This window comes from Mesoplodon bidens (assembly GCF_964165515.1).
Source record: "Mesoplodon bidens genome assembly, chromosome: 10".
Classification (NCBI taxonomy): domain Eukaryota; kingdom Metazoa; phylum Chordata; class Mammalia; order Artiodactyla; family Ziphiidae; genus Mesoplodon; species Mesoplodon bidens.
Genome location: NC_138172.1, coordinates 7898985 through 7913675, shown reverse-complemented (window position 1 = coordinate 7913675; position 14691 = coordinate 7898985). Strand labels below are relative to the sequence as shown.

The 14691-nt window shown below is 38.4% G+C and overlaps 1 protein-coding gene across 17 annotated transcripts in view; it reads left to right on the top strand.

Moving 5' to 3' along the window:
* Window positions 1–14691, top strand: part of SETD5 (SET domain containing 5) — an 83764-nt gene that overhangs the window by 36270 nt on the left and 32803 nt on the right. For 7 of the 17 annotated variants that reach the window (XM_081245028.1, XM_081245015.1, XM_081245013.1 and 4 more), the window contains 10 exons: window positions 143–202; window positions 3011–3197; window positions 4006–4230; window positions 7602–7794; window positions 8073–8178; window positions 8505–8713; window positions 9052–9110; window positions 9653–9831; window positions 10769–10807; window positions 14333–14575. In XM_081245028.1, coding sequence (XP_081101154.1) covers window positions 7703–7794; window positions 8073–8178; window positions 8505–8713; window positions 9052–9110; window positions 9653–9831; window positions 10769–10807; window positions 14333–14575 — 927 coding nt within the window. In that variant the 5' untranslated portion in view covers window positions 143–202; window positions 3011–3197; window positions 4006–4230; window positions 7602–7702. Of the gene's footprint in view, window positions 1–142; window positions 203–3010; window positions 3198–4005; window positions 4231–5367; window positions 5454–7601; window positions 7795–8072; window positions 8179–8504; window positions 8714–8817; window positions 8859–9051; window positions 9111–9652; window positions 9832–10768; window positions 10808–14332; window positions 14576–14691 lie in introns of those variants that run through there. The other 10 variants (XM_081245018.1, XM_081245014.1, XM_081245022.1 and 7 more) reach the window with 9 other exon arrangements.

Below are 14691 nucleotides of genomic sequence, written 5' to 3'. Positions count from 1 at the left end.
AATAAGATAACAAGGTTAAAGGACAAAGATACCGTACTAAATGGAACAATTACTGTTAAAATATTATTTCTGTAGAATTCTATTCCATGTGTCCATCTATGTTATTTCTTTCTATACTAATTTGCTTCTCAACTTCTTCTAGGTCTTCAGAACTACTGGCAGATAATTTTGGGGGACTTCATATTCAGAGGTCTATAAAAAGGTGACTGAGCCAAGTAATTTCTTTTAATTTGTTTTAATTTTTGTACTTCAATGAATGCTAAAAACTATAATTTTGATATGAGTGATTATAATTTATTCAGCAAATATTCTCAAATACCCTCTACGTGCCAGGTGCTGTTGTAGGCTGTGGAACTACAACAGAGGATAAAACACAAAAATCCTTGTCCTCATTGAGTTTTTACTTTGGTAGGAAGAGAGAGAGACAAATTAACAAGTAAAAGATGCTTTGAAACTGTTCCACCTAGAGATCTTAATTCTTATCAGTTCTTTCTAGGACATATCTCCAACTATGTGATAAATTAGTAACTGCTGTAACTACTAAGTTTGGTAAACTATAGTAGAAGCCTATTGTCTTGACTTATAAAACCAGGGTAATTATAGTAAAATACTGCATACAGATGATCTGTTAGAAGTTCTTCAGTTAACATTTTAATAGCTACATTTTGCATGTTATTTAGGAAAGGAACTAGTCTTGGGGTTATATGAGAAATTAGGTTTTGTTATCTTTTTTTTTAATTAAAAACACCCAATATTATAAGAGTATTATTTGGAACAGGATAACCAAGCTAATCCAAAATGCCTTCATCAGAAGAGTGGAAGGGGTCATGTAAAATTACACAAAAGGAAAATGGAAGAATTCATGAAAGTAATTAACTACTTAATCTTTCTTAAAGTTATTTTTCAACTATCCAAATTAGCTGGGTTGGGATTTCATTAAGGAATGTATTAACCACTTATTCATTTATTAAGGAGATATTATCTGAAGTGATTTTTCCATCTTTTCCTTTTAATATATCTTTTTTTGACTCAGAAAAATAGCCACTGTCAGCTTATTTTTGTAAGTTTTCTTTTATCTAGACACCTGTATTTTTTTATGGGCATATAACAGTAATGGCTATGACAGAGGATTTTTTAATGGTGTTGAGTAATTGGCAGGGAGGGGTTCTTTACTGAAATATAACACATGATTCAGATTCCTGTATTGGTCAGCGTAGTAGTATGCTCATTATTAGACTCTGTTCTGGTTATTTAGCCAAGTAGCCTCGGGGGGGGGGGGTGTGTGTGAGTGTGAGTGTGTGTGTGAGTGTGTGTGAGTGTGTGTGTGTGTGTGTGTGTGTGTGTGTGTGTGTGTGTGTGTGTGTGTGTGTGTGTGTGTGTGTGTGTTATGCAGTGATACCAAATAGAGAAAGAGTTGTAACCAATAGTCCCCAAAGATGCCCTTTTGGGCTTATTTGTTAAGTATTCTTTGTAGATTTTATTTCAATTTCCCAGAGGATTAGAAAATGTACTGCTCTCCTCTGTTTGGTTATATTGTTAGGGAAAGGAAACATTTATGTGTAAAATAGGCCCAAAGGCAGAAAGTTGTATTAGTCACTTTTGTTTTATGAGCTGTAAGGAAGCAATAGATAGGAAGATTTGCCCTTTTCATTTCAGTCTCAAGTCCAACATGTCACCTCAAGTTGAGTGGGAACGGGTATATTGCCACACCCGGATTTGGAGAGCCCTAGGTCCATTAGTGAGATCCAGCTCTTTCAAAGTGTAGGTGCCAGGGAGGACTGCTTAGTTTATAGCTGTTCTAGCATTGTAAAATAATGATACAGAAGAGTATTATCTTTACATGTTCTTAAAAATCTTGTCCTGATTCACTGTTCACTATTGGTTTTCTTTTCCATGTTAATTTGCTTCATATTTCAAAATAAGAGTCAAGCATCTGAGATCATCTACCATTTTAAAATTTGCATTGATCCCCTGTATTGACTCAATTAATATGGTATACTTGTCATTTGATTTAATTTTTTTAGTATATAAATAACCATTTTCTACTGTCTTATTTGTCTTATCATGAATCAGTATATCATTCATGACTTCTTTTTGTAGTTTTTTTGCAAAAATCTTTATTAACCTGGGCCTTAACAGTCACATTGACTTTCTTTCCTCCCACATAAAATGCTTTGTGTTCCATTCTTCTAATGGTTTTTTTTTTACAGAACTATAAAATCACTAATGTGAAATCAAAGTACACTTTTTCCCTTTGCACCATACCTCCAAATCTCTTAATCTACTTTTGTTTCTTTACACTACCAAGTTTGTTTCTTTCTGTTCCCAAACTCCACTGGCTGTGGTCACCAACTCAAGGTATCCTCACTGCTTTTCCATGCAAAATTTTCTAATTTTTATCATGAAACTGTACACTTTGTGGTTTATGTTTTTATTCATACCTAGCAGTAGATATTATCTCACAGATATCGTTACTAATTACATCTTCTCCCAAAATTATAGTTATTAAAAAGGTTTAAAAGAAGGAAAAGAGTATTCCATGACAAAAGAAGACAATAACAAACAGCTATTCAGTCAAATATAAACAAATTGATTTCTTTTATCATCATATTTAATTTGGAAGGAATAACATTAAACTATAACTTTAAACTAGTAAATTCTTTTAACTATTCTCTGTCTTGTTAGTTAGGTCCTAGGGTGTCAGAAATTTTTGTTTGATACGCAGTTGTGGAATGGGAGAAATGTGCTCATTGGTGAGCAGACTGTTACTTTCCCTTTATCTGAAAAGAAAAAAATTAAAATAGAAATGAAAAGTGAGCATAACTTTTGCTACCTCACTTTGTGGAACATTAATGTAGAACATAGTAAACACAAGACAGTGTTGATCCCTTGTATTTGTTTTATATTTATCCCTTAAAGCTTTGTTCAAAAAATAGAAAGATATTCAGTAGTATTTGTAATAAATTCAAAGAACTGTCTGGTTACTAGATGTTTTCGTTTTCTGTTCTAGGATTCCTCATGTCCATAACATGTTGGTTGAGGCTCTGCAGCTCACCCCCACTCTCAGAGTGGCCAGTCTCTGATAATTGGACCCCGTGATTTCCACTCTCTGCTGTGTTGGACGTCATGAGCATTGCAATCCCTCTGGGAGTCACCACACCAGATACATCCTACTCAGATATGGCTGCTGGATCAGAGTAAGTGCTGCTTCCTAGGTAGCAGATACATTACCAGTTTGTGTGGAGACATTTCTTGTGGGCATCTAATAATAAATACGTGGTATTTTCTAAACCCAAGCCTAGCCCATTGTAAATGACATTAGACCTTTCCCTTTCCCCATAGAAACTGGAGGAAAAAAAGAATTAGAAGCGGGAGGAAAAGAATTTGGTGGGGCGGGATTTCTGAGTAAATAATTAATAGAATTAAAAATTTAAGGTAGTGATTATGTTTTCATTTGTTTTGATGGGTGAGGAAGATTGAAATAAGTAAGTGTCACTACCTGCTTCTGTAGAGTTAATGATTACCTGATGAATGAAGGATAAGGAGGAGTTCTCTCCAACTGATTTTCCTTGAAGGCCTCTTCCTATGTACTTCTCATTGTTCTAGAGTAAAGGGGCTGCAGCTATATGGGCAGGTTACTTAGACATTCTGATATTTGGGATAGAAAATGTGGAAATTAGTATCATCTGTTTTTATAATATTCATTGCCTAGAAAGAGGACCTTCAAAATCAGTGGTACCAAACTTTTTTTTCAGCTAAGAGCAGCTTTAGGAATTCAGAATTTGTCGAAAAGTCCAATCCCTAAAATAGACTCCCAATTCTTGAAGAATTTAAATGCCAAATGGCAGTGAAGGTAGGCCTTCATTATAAAACTTTATATTCACAGTTTAAAATTTTTTAGCCTTTTGTATCCCTTCTCTTTTAAGTTGTCCAAGATTCCCCCTGCTCACAGATTCCCCCTCTTGTCCTTTTACCTCCCTTGTACCCAATCTTCCTTGCTTACAGAAAGGAAGTGGAAGCCCCCTACCTTTCAAGACGAAGTGGCACTACACCAGGATGTGAAAGTCCAGCGAAAGAGACCCAAGGGGCCTAGGGGGCAGCACACCCCCAGAAGCCAAGTCTATTCCAGGCAGTACCAGGGATTAGGGTCTGGGCTGGAAAAATCCTGGTGTTTTGAATATGTTCAGGTCCAGTTCAGACTCTTGATCCCACAGCCACTTCTTGAGTGAGGTGGGTGTTGCTCTAATTCCCCTGTTTCTCTTGCCATTCTCACAGTCCCTGGGGATTCCTTCCCCTTCAGCAAAGTAAAGAAACTGTACCAGAACTCTGGGTTCAACTGCATCCCTGATAATAGTGGTTTTCTTCCTTAAGACTGAGAATATTAGTAAAGAGCATGTATGTTTCTTCACAAAGCCACCTAGGATAATTTAACTGTTTCATGACTTCCTTAAAGAGGAAGACTTAAAATGAAGCTACCCTAAGAAGCAGTGTATTATATTCTGGGGTCGTGTAGAATTGAAAGCAGTTTCTGGCCTTATTCCCATATAAAAAGGAAGATGGAGGGTCGGGGGGTAGGGAAGGGTGGATTGTGTTACTTCCAGGGCCTTTTTTCCTGTTTTGTTTTTGTTTTTTTGCATGCCACAGAGATTTAGTTATGCCAGTAGCCGAGACTACCAGTTTTACAACCATTTCCCAAATAGAGTACTTAAAAATCTTCCTGCATTAATAGGTAATTGTATAGTGTTAATGAATTTGTATAAAGTCAACCAGTAGCCTCCTATATGGATTGACTGACAGACTGTATATGTAAACAACATTAACATTTGTCAGAAATTTCAACGAAAAGATTAACTCAACGAGTTTGGGGTTAGTAGCTAAGGAAAGACCTAAAGCTATTATTCTTAAAACAGGGATTTTTCCCAGAGTACAGAGCTGACTGCCCATAAATGTTGCTAGGGAGTCCAGAAGTAATTGCAGAATCAAAAAATACTTCTGGCCTAAAAATTTGACTGCAGTGTTTCTATTTCCTGAAACATTTTCATCCATAATCTCCAGACAGATTTCTGATACTGTGGTCTTAGCTAATTACACAGTTTTTCGTTTAGTATTCCTATAAAGCAAGAGAATGTCAACAATTAGCTTATATACCGCTCTGTTAAATTATTGATGATATTTGTTAATGCTTCACTATGCATATGTCACTGTCATGCATATTCCACTGTTCTGGGCACTCTAAGAATAAACCTGGTATTAAGGACAACATCCTCAACTAAATAAAAGATCTAGACCTTACCTTATGGGATTTTAAATCTGATGGCAATGGTATGCATTATGTTTTGCTTTTGTTTTTTTTTTGTATATTTGTAGGAAAACCTCTAGATGTAACAGTAGAAGCAAAGACTTTTCTGAATTTACAATCGTGCCATAAATGAATTAAAGACATTTTCTAAGAGGTAGTGTTATAACAGCAGGTTGCGTATTATACTTGGAACACAGTTGTTGGAGTATATCTTTTGTAAGCATGGCTTCTGTGTATGTGCCTAGCGGTCGGTCATAGAAGTTCAAACATAGGGGAAGAAAGGCTATAATTACATTTGCATAAAATAATTCGCCAATAAAGAGATGCAATCCTAACACTCCAAAATTTTTATCGATATTTTAAAATATAGATAAGAGCTGATATATGTTTCTGTATGTCAGGGAGTATCCTAGGAAATCCTGTAGTTACCTGTCAGCATGTAACTATGTATTTAATCAATAACCAGTATGGAAATTGCAAAGTTTCCTCATCAAAAGATGTGAGCTTAAATTTTAGTATTTGGCACGCATAGCAATATATTAAATGCTATGCTTGACTACGAAGTATTGTGCGGTGGGATGGCCTTTTAACCTACACAATATACATTTTATTTTTATTCCCTAGACTTGCACATGAAGTGCATATGTTCATATTTACCCAGTTTGGAGATGGGTAAGATACAACCGGCATAGCTCCATCTCCATGGCCATCTTTTGTTTCATGCCACTTCCCTTTTTCCCGTCCAAAAAAAACAAATTCCATTTCTAATAAACAGCTATCATGTTTCACCCCATGTGTTCAGTGGTACAAAATCTCTTGCATAAAATATGTACAGCTCTTTGAAATACTTGTTTATCTAGTAAATTAACAATGTTGTGTAAAGTTATTACTTTCTCTTAACCTGTCCATCATAGAAACTACATTCTACCTTCATTTTATTAATGCTTGTTTGCCTTTGGTTTATTTAAGAAACCCCACCTGTTTCCTAATACTCAGAGCTGATTGCCTCTCAGTGAGCCACGTTCAGATCATCTATTTCTCGAGAATACTGACCTGCATTCTTGATGTATTCCCCTACCCCCGCCCAGTTCCCATCTTGCAGACACTCTTAAGTAATAAAATGCATGCACTTCACTAACAGAGAATACTTTCCTGTGTCTAAAGTTCTTCTTCACCTAGAAATTACCTTTGCTGTTATTTATAAGATCCCTTCTTACAGTTTTGGAGCATATAACTGGGTGAGTTGGATACATATCTTAGAATTTTCTTTTATCCCTCACTTCTCAGCTGACATTGCATCACATTGAACTGCACACTTGATTCCTGCCAAGTCCTATATTATGTGTATTTCCAAGCAGGAAAAATGTACATTACTTGAAGCAAACAATATTCATTATTTGATTCCCTAAAAGACCCTTTGATCCACCACTAAGGCTGAGTGATGTGTGTCTTTGGAGTTTCTGATTTGTGAACCTCAGTACTGGTTAATTTAAATGACGGCTAACCCATTATTCAGTTCTGCAAATCATACAATTGCATTCATTAATTATCTTTCAAAATTCTCCAAAACCTAACCAGGTACCTAAGTAATCAGAGTTAAAGTTCTTTTTGCCCAAAAACGTGAATTTTGTCCTTAGCCACCTATGCCTTTTTGTTATCAAGTAAGGGCTTACATTAAATTTCTGAATTTGAACAGATTTATTTTATTTTAATAAATTGTGCTTGAACAGTTTACTTGCCACTCAGTGAGGGTGCAAAAAAATATTCAACCAAGCTTCTCACTAAGCCTGGTTACTTAAGATCTTATGTAATTTTCTTTAAAAGAAGAAAGTTATCCTGGTCTCCAAACCAATTAGGCATAGTGGAAAGAGCACAGACTTTGGAGTCAGACATTGTTTCAAATCCTGGCTCTGTCAGTGGGTAACCTGGGTGAAGTCATATAATCTCACCATCTCAACTTCATGTTCTGTAAAGGTGGGGTGCTGTTTATTATGTTTAGTAGTGGCAGAGTAAATGAATTAATACATATAAAGCACCTTGCAAATAATGGGCAATTCAAAATAGTAGCCAATACTACTGTTGTTATTTGTCGTTAGACTAAACTTCTGAGTACAGTTTTGAATAGTTTGAAGTTCTATGGTATTATCATGCAGCTATTAAATAATTGTGTCCTTGATATGCTTGCATGTCATTGGTAGATGAGAAATTATTACTCTAATATTTGGAAGGTGTTTGGGGGTTCATCAAGATGAGAGGTATAATAAATATAAGATGCCATTGTTTTTACCTGTACTTTCTTCAGGGTATCCTGTCTTGGTAGTGAATGGAAGAGGGCCTGGTCCCTGGGGCAGTGCAGAAGGCACTTTCATCATCTCACTCACTGCAAATGTCATGTGAGGTTTCATGGAAGTATTAAGAGATCCAATTAAGAAGAATAGTTCTGAGTCTAAACCAGCCCAGAGTGGCTTCTCTAGGGGAAACTCCCTGCTCAGCTGGTACGTTTGTGTTTGTCATTAGGGACACCTTGTATCCCAGGTGCCTGCTTTGAGACATCTGCCTGTACTGGCTTCATGTTACACACAAATCCACATTTAATGACACTCCTACTGTTATAGGCTTAGTTATGTTAATCAGATTGTTTCACTGAGTTCTTTCTCTTATTCTAGTGGCTGGTGGTTGTGGAAAGAGGAGGGGTTAGAATGGGAAGTTAAGTCTTAGTTTAAGGGAAGATTAGGTGTTATGCTATCATGCGTTGCTTTTCGCCTTTGTGCAGCCCTGAATCTGTGGAGGCTAGTCCAGCAGTTAATGAGAAGAGCGTGTATTCCACTCATAATTATGGGACCACTCAGAGACATGGGTGTCGAGGACTGCCTTATGCTGTGAGTATGCATTTGTTTCTCTCCAGAGCAGTGATCTTCCTGGAGTGTAATCCATTCTTATACATTGTGACTTTCTTGAAATGTTTATATGCAGCATGACGAAGTTGCCCCTTTTGCACTTCCCTGCCTCCAGCGGACGTCTAGCCCTGCATCATTGTTCTTGTTTTTATGTCCCAGTTGACCTTGGCATTTTGTTTTATCACTTTCCTGGTTGAAGCCAAAAAACGAAGGGTACTACTTTCTTCTTTCTTTCCATATGTACCATACTTTAGGGGAGAGAGGGGCCAGTGTTTGGACACTGTTGATTTAAAAAATCTTATTTTCAGGATCATAATTACGGAGCCCCTCCTCCTCCGACACCTCCTGCTTCTCCCCCTGTCCAGACGATCATCCCCCGTTCTGACCTGAATGGCCTGCCGTCGCCCGTAGAGGAACGCTGTGGAGACAGCCCGAACTCTGAAGGAGAGACTGTTCCTACCTGGTGTCCTTGTGGTCTTTCTCAGGATGGCTTTCTTCTCAACTGTGACAAGTGCAGGTAAGATCGTGTTCCATCTAAATCCAGCCCTGGGTTGCTGGGATTAGGGTTTCTTATTAGTAGGGAAAAGCTCAAAGTATTCTTTCTTGTGTTTGTTAATGTAGATGATTCCTTAGTGCTCCTTGGCTCGAATTCTCTGCACTAGGTGAGAATTGCTGACAACAAGGAATGAGAGATTGATGTTAAAGCTATTGAATTTGATATGAAATTTAATGTCCTGGAAACATTTGGTAGGTGGGAGGAAGGGGGTAGTATATGCAGAGATACTTCTCCCATGTGTGTGATGATGCACTGCATGCTGTTGGAAGGACTACTTTAAGTTTATTTTCCCTCTTTAGGGGAATGAGCAGGGGGAAGGTTATTAGACTTCATCGGCGGAAGCAGGACAACATATCAGGTGAGCCAAAGATGGGTTAGGACCATATTTTGACATATACTATCTTGTGGTTTTAATATTCATTCCAAGAACCTTGTAAGTTCCCATGGTCCCCAGCTCTTTTCATGGACAGTGATTGAAGTCCTCTCAAGACCATTGTAATTCTATTGTTGTGAATTAATTGTATCCAGAGTCAACAGTTTTAGCCCTATAGTAATCAAAATATTCCTTGTGAGCACGCACATGCACGCACATGCGTGTGCGCACATGCGCGCGTGCACACATCCTTTTCTATGTTACATATACATTGAGGCAGTGGAGCTTGGGGACTGAATTCAAGGGTAGAAATACATGATATAGAACAGGGTTTGTATGCTTAATGCCAGTGATACAGAAAGAACCTTGTTTCTATATGGAATGTAGGTATATGTTCTACAGATAATAGAGTTAATAGTAGAAGTAATAACTTACTGGGTATGGGCTAGATCTAAAGAAATAAGCTGCTTTTAATGTATTTATGAGGCTTTTTGTACAACGTGAACTATGAAATAACCTTTTTCCAGGTGGGGATAGCAGTGCAACAGAAAGCTGGGATGAGGAGCTTTCTCCTTCCACTGTGTTGTATACAGCAACACAGCACACACCTACAAGCATCACCTTAACTGTTAGAAGAACCAAACCCAAGAAGCGGAAAAAGAGTCCAGAAAAGGGTCGTGCAGCACCAAAGACGAAGAAAATCAAGGTATGAAGGGTAAAACTATCTCAAATAGAAATGTGTCTGAAATAGCCCAAATGGATGAAGAATGCACCAGAATTCTTTTAAGAAATTTGATCCAGATGTTTGAAGGGCCACTTTTGCTCTGCTTGCACAAGTCAGCTAATTTGTATTATGAACATGTAGATCAACCTCTCTTACGCCATTCCATATCATCACAACTGGCACAGAGTTTCTTTTGCTCCAGCCCCCATCCCAGGTATGAAATCCCAGCCCCACCTGGCACAAGCCCATGTGTGCTGCAGCCTCCAGTCTAAGCTTCCACTGTCCTTACAGTAGCTCCCACCTCCTCAACCCCAAAACCCAGTCTGAAATTCTTGTCCTGGTACATGCCCACTTCATGTCGTTGGTTGATTGTTTTTCCCTTGTTACAAAAAATTCAGGCAACATCTCTTGAATGGTCTAGGCTTCCTCAGTGTTGTGGTCACTTTCCTGTATTCTCAACTAAAAAGTCTCCAGAAGAAATCTCTTCTGTTTTGTGTTCTTTCTTCCCCATCACGGCAACTTTGTTGCTCCTAGGTGACTTGCCCACCCCTTGTTAAGGGGATTGGTCTTTGTTTCCTTCTTAATTTCAAAACTGGTAAATCTGCAGCCTTACTTAACATTTTTATTTACTTTTTCTTTTAGTGTCAGGGGTGCATATAGGATTTAAGTGATGCATGCTCTTCCCTGTTTATTACCTAATTCCGCAATGGAAAGTATTGGAATTAGCCTCAGAGTTCACTGGCCATGTGCTACCCCTATTCTTGATAATAGTGTGGGGATTCCATTGTATTTGTTACCTAGGGTAAAGGGGACAGACTAGAACACTAGTTCTTGCCTTAGTTTTAGTCTCAGATAGGTATAACTGTCATTCTTGGTACCAAGTTTTGTTTTGTTCTACTTGTTTTCCTCTTTGGGATAGGCATTTCGAGAGGGATCCCGGAAGTCCTTGCGGATGAAGGTAAGGGGTATTCTTCCCTGATGCTGTGTTTTACTTCACTGTGATCTTGCATTTTGGTCAGCTTCTTTCCTGACACTGATGGTCTGGGAATCTTGGACCCTGCTTTTCGTTAGTTTGTAATTGTTGCCATTCAGTTTTTATAGAGCCTTTCTCCAAAGTAGATTTTCTTGGCCATTTTCTGAAATATTTTCCATTTCTGTAATTAGCCTTCATTTATTGGTTTTTCATTAGCTGCTTCTCTCGGGGTGGGGGTAAGTGACATTTTGCCAAACAAAATGAGGCTGATGTTTTCCATCATTGTGATTGGCCTCCACCTCAGGAGTGAGGATTTTCTGGTGATAGAGGATCTCTTGTGCACCCGCCCTAGCACCATGTAGGCTTTAATCACCAGTTGGAAGGATAAATTTCATCAGTAGGAAGGTAGTAGTTTTGATAAGAATTATTCTTACTGGAATTACTTACTTTTGAGCTGTTTTCTTCTGGCATATCTGTTTGGTACAGAAGACTCGGGTGATGCTAGTGTGCTTCTTTTCTTCAATTATCAAATAAAAGAGCTTATGAGGCATGATTTCGGGTAGTGGTTGGAGAATAGAGAAATTATGTACAATGGTTTAAAGGGACTTTCAGTTACTAGGTGATAAGGAAAGAGTTTGCCCAAAGATTTGAATATACTGTCTGGTATCTTCCTTTACCTATGTGTGTATATAGAAGGACAGCATACCTCCCAAACCATTACTTAATGGCTTCAAAGCATTTAATTAAAATTAAGGTTGAGTTTAATTCCATAAGTATACTTATGCCTAAATGTGTAACTGATATAAAAGCAGGATCTTTCCTGATGACCGTTCTGTGGTAAACATTAAACTCTGTTAGTGAGCATAAGCTTTCTTAGGATTTATGCGCACGCACACACACACACACACACACACACACACACACATACACATATGGAACACCAATATGACTCATGTTAAAAAGATCTCAGGTAGCACTTTATATAAAATTAGAAGGCCTCACCTTGCATATAGCCATATAGCCATAAACAGATTTGTACGTATCTGTAAAAGATGGGAGAGGACTTAAGACCATCAGAATCCTGGGATGTCTTGGAACACAATTACTGTTTCTTTGTTAGATCTATCTCCTGCAAGGAGACAATTGCTTAGAAGGGGACCTTCAGTAGATTTAAGGGGCAGACGTAGCCCCTGATCCCAGATGTTAAGCCCTTTTCTCTTTTATCAGCTAACTAGTGTAACTTGCTTCCAGAGGTTTGAAACCTTTTGAAAGCAGTTGACTGGCTCTCCCAGAAAACTACATGTAAACCCCAAATATTGCTTGCAGTTTTGAGATGTTGACAGATAGCCCCATAAGCATGTTAAAATTTAGATAACTAAAAAGTACTGGGGCTTCCCTGGTGGCGCAGTGGTTAGGAATCCGCCTGCCAATGCAGGGGACACAGGTTTGAGCCCTGATTCAGGAAGATTCCACATGCTGCAGAGCAGCTAGGCCCGTGCGCCACAGCTAATGAGCCTGCGCTCTAGAGCCCACGCACCTAGAGCCAGTGCTCCAAGACGAGAGAGGCCACCGCAATGAGAGGCCCGCATACGGCAATGAAGAGTAGCCCCCCGCCAAAAAAATAGTACTAGTTGGTTTATTTTGATTCTCATATCAGAATTCTAAATTGAGTTATAAATTCTGTACTCAGAATTAATTGTTAGTAAGAACTACACCGAACATCTGAGTGGGAACAGTACCGTAAGAATGAGAAGAATCTATCTGGCTTTTTAACCCCAAAGTTGAATTTCCCTACTGGAGACTGCTCTAAACCAGGGTTTCTCAACCTTGACACTGTTGACATTTGAACCAAATAATCTTTTGTAGGGATCAGGGCTGTCTTTCGCATTACAGTCAGCCGTGTACCAGCATCCCTAGCATTTACCTACTGGGTGCCAATAACACACACACTCAGGTGTATTAATCAGAAATGACTTCAGGTATTACTAAATGTCTTCTTGGTGGCAAAATCCCCTCTGGTTGAGAACCACTGCTCTAAACCCACTGAGATGGGGTCTCCAGTACCTGGAAGAATGGGATAGCAGAGTAGACAGTTATATTAGTGAACAATAGCTAAAACTATGGCAAGGGCTTCCAGTATACATTGTTTAACAAGTCATAAGTTCAGTGATCACTACTGGGTGCTTAAACCTGGGAATACTATTTGGGCACCCCTAATCCCCAGTCTTATAAACACCCTTAAGCCTCAACTTTTGTACTTTTCTGTTGCTCAGCTGCTACTGACACCTCAAGCTGGTGATAGTCTGTTCTCGGTGTGTTAGCCTTAGGTGTTTGTTAGATCCCTTTGTTTATTGTTCATTCTTTTGGACTCTAGTGACAAATGTGGAAAACAGTGGTATTAACTTTTTCCTTTGATTTCCCTGTTCCTTGTGGGAAGGATGGTAGACAATAGTCAATCAAAACTTGTGACACAGAAGTGAAAGAAATTGTTATAATGGGTATAAATGTTTTCTCTGTCATTCGTGGAAACTATATTTAATTTTTTCATACCTGTTTTTGCAAGTTTAGAGTCGACATGGATTTGTAGGTAGCTTTGGTACTATAGTGTCTTTTCCTTCTAGTTGTCACTAGTGTGACATCATCACACGTTTGTTTTGTCTTCTGACGACACCTTAAGTCCTGAACACCATGGAGGAGAACATGTATCAGAGTTCAGCTGTGTCTCTATAGCACAAGCACATATAAAACTGTTTAGGATGATGTTGGTGAGATGTAATAATCTTTCCTCAGACTGTACTGTCATAGAGGGCAGGAGTTTTCCGAAAGAGGTATAGCACAGTATCTCTCAGCATTTCCTACACTGCCCCTACCCACGCCCCTCCACCCACCTCACCTCTTCAGAGGGTGGCTGTTTTAAAATGTCAAAAGTAGAGTGCTAGAAAGATATACTCCAAATGATAGCTTTTTCTATGGGAGGCAAGAGTATGAGTTACTTATTTGTTTATTTGGTTCACATGTATTTTTAGAATGAACATGTATTAATTGTATATTAAAAATAATAAGTCGCACAAAAACATTCTCCTGGATGCTAGTAAAACTACCAATTTGAGATGGCACACTGTTGTTTGATAAGTATTGAAATTTAAGCAATATGGATATTTTGAGGTGTCTGTATTGTTCATTTTTATGAAGATTTTCTTATGAACTTGATGTCATTCTTCTGATAAGTTTTATTTTTATGACTTAAAAATGGTCATAAAATGACAGTGATGGGATGGAATTGCAATCCAGATTAATTTCTCTCTTTATAAATGAGGAAGCTGAACCTTACAGCTCATTGGTAGTGAAACCATGATAGAAGCCAGATCCTGACTCCCAGGCCATTACTCTTATGCCACACCAACTGCCAAGTGAAAACTAATCTCTGGATATTCAGCCTGCCCCACCCCACCCACCCACCCCTGCCCTTTTATGGACTCTCCTAACCTACTTGACCTTTGTTCTCTACAGAATTCTCCTTCTGAAGCACAGAATTTAGATGAGAATACAACTGAGGGATGGGAAAATCGGATAAGACTATGGACTGATCAGTATGAAGAAGCCTTCACTAATCAGTACAGTGCAGATGTACAGAACGCCCTTGAACAACATCTACATTCTAGCAAAGAATTTGTGGGCAAACCTGCTATTTTAGACACTATTAATAAGACTGAATTGGCCTGTAATAATACAGTTATTGGTTCCCAAATGCAGGTAAGGATCAAAGGGTTAAAGACTCCCTAAGTAGTTGGGTTTTTTTTGTTTTTGTTTTTGTTTTTGTTTTGAGGTACGCGGGCCTCTCACTGCTGTGGCCTCTCCCGTTGCGGAGC